The following is a 6,322-nucleotide window of genomic DNA, read 5'->3' as shown; positions in this document are numbered from 1 at the left end:
GCGCCCGCTTGCCCACGTGCCGAGGAATCTCAGCTATTTCGTGACGTGTGGGGAGCCGCTGCTCCAAACAGGCGGACGCTGCTGAAAGCACTCGATCGGCACCAAGAGCAGCAGGAGTGCCAGCATCAGCACGCGAGGCCATCGCTGCGGCACATGATCAGACGCTCAGTTTTACCGAGCGGGCGCGGGTATAAGGTTTTCAAATGAACTCTTCCATCTAGTGCCAAATTCTTCTGTCTCCCGCCTTTCGGTTTTAAAAGCTGCGGCTCTGTTCCCAACTGCTGGAGTTACGAGGCAGGTCCCAGCTCAGGGAAGCGGGGTGCCAAACAGCTATCGCTGCTGCCCGGCGGGGTAGCTCTGGGACGGATGGGCAGACAGGCTGACACGCCGGGGAAGGGCTACCAGTCTGATGATGAAGCCACAAAGGACACAGTTCTTGAGAGCTAGTAAAAAAGAAAGCATTATTTAAGCTGAAGATAATTTAGACTTTACTCTAAAGAAATGTTGATCAACAATGTCAAAACATGGCAATAGAGAGGTTTCTTAGGAAATATAATGGTGTGAGACATCCCTGAGGGAAAGCCTAGAGACTACGGCAGAGCCCTACAGCTATCAGCAGAACAGGTACCACTGGCCGGCAGCCCTCTTGGCTCCGTATACAACCTGGTGGGGCAATTCAGTCTTCACCACCTCCGAGTGCTTGCATACTTTTTTTGTTCTTAACCATGAAGTTTTCCACAGAATAGGTAAAGAGCCGTATTTGTGCAGTGTGTTTGTGTGGACCCAACAGCCCTTAGGCGAGTCTGCCGTCCACCCTCCCTCACACGCGGAGCGAGACCCCCGGTTTGCTTGCCTACGGTGAGCCTGCGCTCCCAGTGCTGGAGAAACTGGTCACAGCCCAGTTCCCATCCCGGCCTGCCAAGCGACCGCCCCTGATTCGGAAGGGGAGGGAGGGAGGTTGGTCGCTGAAGTCCACAGCCCCTGAGGGTGTCCTCTGAATGTAGCCACCGGGCCCTTGTCACCCAGCCTGGGGACCTGCCCGGGGCTAGCTCTTAGCAAAATGATGGCTGGTACAGGGTTTGAGGAGGGTTGGTTCCTCAACTAGCTAGAGCCTGAGAATGAGCTCACTTGCATAATTTCCTTCTTGACCACAGACTGCAGTCTAAGCAGTGTTTTCCGGCGGCTACTAGACATCCTGACAGAACAAAACAAGCCATTGAAAGAAGAATGCTTGCACAAATGGAGTTTTTGCTACCCTGCTTCTAAGCTGTGCTCCGGTTGCGATTTTTGAGACTTTCCGATCTCTTTTCCCCTCCACTGGCAGGCACGGCCATCCGCCGTGCTGCAGGGAAATGGCTGGGTGGCAGCGAGGCGGACAGGCAGAGCTGCAGCATCTCTGTAACAGCAGAGCAAGCGGCTGAGATGTGCTGGGTATAAATAAGAGAATGGCTATAAACGTTATTCATCCTGAGTAGATTACAAATAAACGAAATGACGGAATCAATACAGTGTTTCTATACGCATAAACAGCCATCTACTTTAAACCAGTATGCATCAGTTGGTGTGTGTATAATCAATGTAGGCTCCCATTATTTGCTTTGGCTATGAAAGCTTTTGTGTGCTGTTAAAGAATTCTTTTGATTTTTGCTGACTGTTCCAATGAAAAATTCCCTCGATACCCCTCACTCTGGAGCCACATGTGGGCAGTCCGTCCCCGGAGATTTCTGAGAACCTGACTGGACAAGGTCCTGAACAACCCAATCAAACGTTGAAGTTAGCTTGCTCTGGGCGGAAGGTTGGACTAGACGGTCTCCAGCAGTCCTTTCCAACTCAGTTTTTCCTGTGATTTTGCAATTACCACACGATGCTGCCTGGCCATCAGATGAAGGGTTTAGCTTTCGGCCACAATTGGCTGAACGCTGGATATGTCTGTCTTTGCAGAGTTCCTCTGGGAGGATGCCCTTGCCTTCTGGCAGGGGCTACCTCTTTTATAATGGCAGTTCTCCACCCAGGCGTGCCTGAAAGGCGGGGAGATGGACCGCAGAGCATGACTCTGGGCTGCACTCCTTCGCCGGCACACACACAGCAAGGACTTCAACTCAGACCTGAAGCTCTCGTTCAGCCAACAGTAAATGAAGGGGTTGTAGCAAGTGCTGCTCATGGCAAACCAGTGAAAAGCAAAGTACAGGGCATTGCTACTGTGGATGGCCCTACAGGAGATCAACACCACGTAGCAGTTCAGGGGGAACCAGCATACTGCAAAGACAATCACCACCACCATCAGCATCTTCAGCGTCATCTTCTTTTTCCGTTGGTGGGCATAGTATTGCTCCATGGTGAGGTCCCCGATGGCATTTCTCAGCCAGAGCTTCTTGGCCACCGTGGTATATGTGACAGAGATCACAAGCAAGGGCAGGACATACAAGAGAACAAAAGTAGTCAAGTCCAAATACTTCCAGAAAAGATCAGCAGGAGGAGGGAAGCTGGGGAGGCAGACCATTCGTATTGTTCTGTTTCTGAAGATCAAAGAGAGAAAGAACTGTTAATTCCACTACCAGATGCACACAACACCTGGGGAACAAACATCTTGGATGTTCTTACAAGTTTCAGTAAAAGTACATACAGCAGAAGTCATTCAGTAACATGGGCTAGCGCCATGTCCAATGGAAAAATTTGCTTTAAGTTTGACCTTTGGCCCCAGTGAAGATATTTTAAACACATCCCCAGGAAAAGAAAAAAATAATCCATATTGACATCTGTGCCCTCTAATGACAAAGAGCATCTCTCTTCTGTACCTACCTCAAATTACAGGGCTGAATATCTGAGCCAAGATCAACTAACAAGCAAGCCTGAAAGCACTTCCATTGATTTTCATTGCCCTTTCATGGGAAACACACCGCCTGCTCAAGGAGAAGGAAGACTTGTTTGTTTCACCATACTTTCTTTTTTAATAACACAGATGGAGAGATGTGTGCCTTCAAATCTGTGGGGCTTTGATTAAGCTGCATATGTCATATAAAAAAAGCACCATGTAAATGTCTTACCCGATATAAAATCTTGTCAAAGTCTGATAAATGGCATGAGGCAGCGAAAAGCAGCTGGCCATAACCCAGATGATAATGACGCAGATCCCTCCTTTCACCATGGACATGCGTGGCTTGAGAGGGTGCATGATAACCTGCAGAGAACAACCGATCCTGAGGATTTACAATGTCTTCAATTGATAAAAACAAGCTGCAAGAACAAGAGAATGCATCTTTGCTTTGTCCATGTCCGGGAGCAAGCATTTCACGCTGATCACTGAGTAAGAAGCAAACGGCACGTGTGCTTTCCAGGACAGCAAGGAATACGCAATGTGGACTTAAAGTGTGGCACAAGTTGAGAGCCAAGAGGCTGTTCTGGCTCGTACTGTAGGGAGTGTAAAAAGTCTCCCAATTACTACAGACAAGGTCTCCAATACAGATGGCAGCCACGGCACTCACATTTGGCACTTGGTGGACTTGCAAGACACAGTGACGAGATGCTTGAGAACCAGGGCTGAATGTTGGCCTTTGGCCAACATAGCACTAGCAAACCTGAAGACTGGTCTCTTCTACATTCACGGTTTACCGTGGGCAGTACTGGCTACATCAGGGCGTAGTCCAGGTGTGTTTCCTTCTGAGGAGGACTACTTTATCTGACAATGTCTTGGTCACTCTTTCAGCCTTATGTTGCAGTCTGAAGCACTGCAGCATCTCTGCATCCCCCCAGCGTTAAAAGGCAGGAAAGAGAGACTCATTTTACAGGACTTCAGGCAGTATAAGGGCTGGAAAACGCAAGGAGTTATGCAAGTGTTAAGTGTTACTGCTGGCCCAGTGCCCTGAGCAGAGAAACACGCCCCGTGTCACCCATCGGCTTGACTTCAGAGATCGTGATGGTTAGGTGTCCGCTGAGCTACATGCACTACAGATTATTATATTAGGCAATGAAACAATAATTAAAAATAGACCTATCATGTCATCCAAATGATCTTTTAGCTGATGAAGCCCTAGGTATTTTATGCATGTCTTTTCTAGTCTCATTATAAATATCTACTTAATCGAGCTTCTACAACTTCCCTGGAGCATCTGTCTGCTCTGGTACCTCTGAGGACTAGCAATATTTTTAGAGGCAAGTGTTGCTTTCTCTTTGCTCAGTGACATCTCCTTACTCCTATTTTTATCTCTTTGGGCCATACTAGCTAGTTCCAGTTCTGAGGAACCTACTCCACTGAATTTAAAAGCAGGCATTGCATTTGCCCTTAGTTGAACAAAGACTTCTTGATACCTAGCCATGCTTTGCAATCAACCCAGAATCTGCTGATTAAAAATAATCATTCTTCAAACGCTTTCAGGTGCTGCAATATAGCATATAGCATGGGCAGACTACCAAACTTTTTGTGGTGAAAAAGGCAGAAACAGATGATCTATACGCTGGCAGGCATTGTGATTTTCTGACACCGGATGGAGCACATCCCAGATGATCAGCGTGGAATCTGTTCTTGCTTTGAACTTCATCTAGCCATGTCATTTGTCATGTGAGATTGCTTTTCAGTAACAACCATTTCTGTGGCTCCAGCACTGCAAGAAAAATACAGTCTGCCCGAGAGCACACCTTGCAGGATCTGGTCTGCCAGTGCACTGCATTTATCAGCTTAAGCAAAAAACTACAAACCGCGTTATACTTCAAGGAAACCATTTGGTTTACACTCATTGCTTGACCTGTAAGGTTTTCCTGGTTGCTATGTGCCAAAAAAGTATCAGGGCAGGGGCAGGAGAGGAGAATTTCTCACTTTGAACTGAATGTGCTAACATAGTTCTCACTACTTCCAGTCTTAGGCATCCCAAAATAAAGGGGCAAGCCTAAAAACTGTAAGACTCATTATAAATAAATGCTGAGATAATGCATTGGCTTGCCGGTGTTTGAACTTCAGAATATATTCCCGCCACGCTGCCAGGGTTGTCCTCCACAGAGTGGCTGAGGCGGGCAGGGACCCTCGGAGACCACCGAGTCCGGCCCCCTGTGCGAAGCAAGGCCAGCTAGAGCAGGCTGCCCAGGACTGCTTCGGGTTGGGTTTTGGGTATCTCCAGGGACAGGGAGTCCACAGCCTCTCTGGGCAGCCTGTTCCAGTGTTTGATCACCCTCGCTGCAAAAAAGCATGTTTTTTTTTATCCACCGCCATGAAAGGTGGAATCCTCCCCTCCATGCCTCGATTCCCAAGACAACGCAGGTTTCCAGGCACTGGGATTTGAAGGGGAAGAAACTGTGCACTTAGCTCCCTGTTTTCTATCAAACATAGGGGTGGTGTATAATCACGTACCTGGTGCCGATCCAGAGCGATGGCAGCAAGGGTCAGCACGGACACGTGAACGGAGCAGTACTGAACAAACCGGCTTACGTGACACATCAGCTTTCCAAAAACCCAGGTACTGCTTACAAATCGCACCTGGAGAACAGACGTGGCTGGATTAAAAGAGCGTGCATTATCTGCAGAGGAGCAAATAGGCTTCCCCGGAGTACGGTAAGGAAAAAATTCTTTAACAGTTCCCTTGTGCTTTGTAGATGCATTATACTCAGCTTTTCTGGGGAAATAGTGACTATGCAAGAGGCTCTGAAACAGAGGTGAGATTTATTATACTGAGAAAACAAATCCGCGTGAGTAGTTCTCTGTGTACGAGTGTTTGCGCGTGTGTAGGTATGTGCATAAGTGTAACATGGCCCTTCTGGAAAATGTAAAGAAATCTTAGCTCGACTCCTTGGTGAGGCTCTGCAGGGAAAAACAGCAGCTTGCCTCCTTAAAAACTGTTGCACGTTTGACTTTGTGGGTGCTGAAAGTTGCGCGGGTTCAAAACTCGGTGAGATAATTTCATGGTAGAAAACGTCACTGAGGGCATAGCGAGGTAAGACCTCCGAGTTAGGGCCCGGCTGTCTGCGGAGCACCCCGGTGTGCCTGCCCTGGGTCTCTGCTCTTTCTGGGGTCTGCAGTCGCCAGCCGTGCTCGGAAACGGCACATGGAGTGAGCGTCCTGCTCGCACGCTGATCTCCAAGCCCGACGCTGCTTGCATCACAGCATGGCATCTCGTATTGATCTCGTATCGCGAGATACATCAGCAGTAACTTCAGAGGTGTCAGTTAAGTTACACAGAGAGGAAAATTTTTACCCTCCAGTTGAAAAAGCAACTCAGGCTTCTCAAGCTGGGCTACCTTCCTCGTTGATCTGACCTCTGCAGGCACGGCAGCCACCTCCACCTGGGCACGAAATCCAGCCGCGCTCTGGAGCGGAGAGGAGGGAGGGAGGGAGGCA

General features: G+C 48.6%; 1 protein-coding gene across 1 annotated transcript in view; it reads right to left on the bottom strand.

Annotated features, from left to right (window-relative positions):
• Nucleotides 1-1,864: 1,864 nt before the first annotated feature.
• LOC104622620 (probable G-protein coupled receptor 83) overlaps nt 1,865-6,322 on the bottom strand; it is a 6,132-nt gene continuing 1,674 nt past the window's right edge. Inside the window, exons 2-4 of the mRNA XM_010289460.1 lie at nt 5,339-5,464; nt 3,045-3,178; nt 1,865-2,516 (exon numbers count right to left, since the gene is read on the bottom strand). Of these exons, the coding sequence (XP_010287762.1) occupies nt 1,892-2,516; nt 3,045-3,178; nt 5,339-5,464 (885 nt within the window). The 3' untranslated portion in view covers nt 1,865-1,891. The remainder of the gene's footprint in view (nt 2,517-3,044; nt 3,179-5,338; nt 5,465-6,322) is intronic.

Source organism: Phaethon lepturus, unplaced genomic scaffold (assembly GCF_000687285.1).
Source record: "Phaethon lepturus isolate BGI_N335 unplaced genomic scaffold, ASM68728v1 scaffold10276, whole genome shotgun sequence".
NCBI lineage: Eukaryota > Metazoa > Chordata > Aves > Phaethontiformes > Phaethontidae > Phaethon > Phaethon lepturus.
The sequence above is the reverse complement of the archived record's forward strand: the minus strand, read 5'-3'. Positions and strand labels throughout refer to the sequence as shown.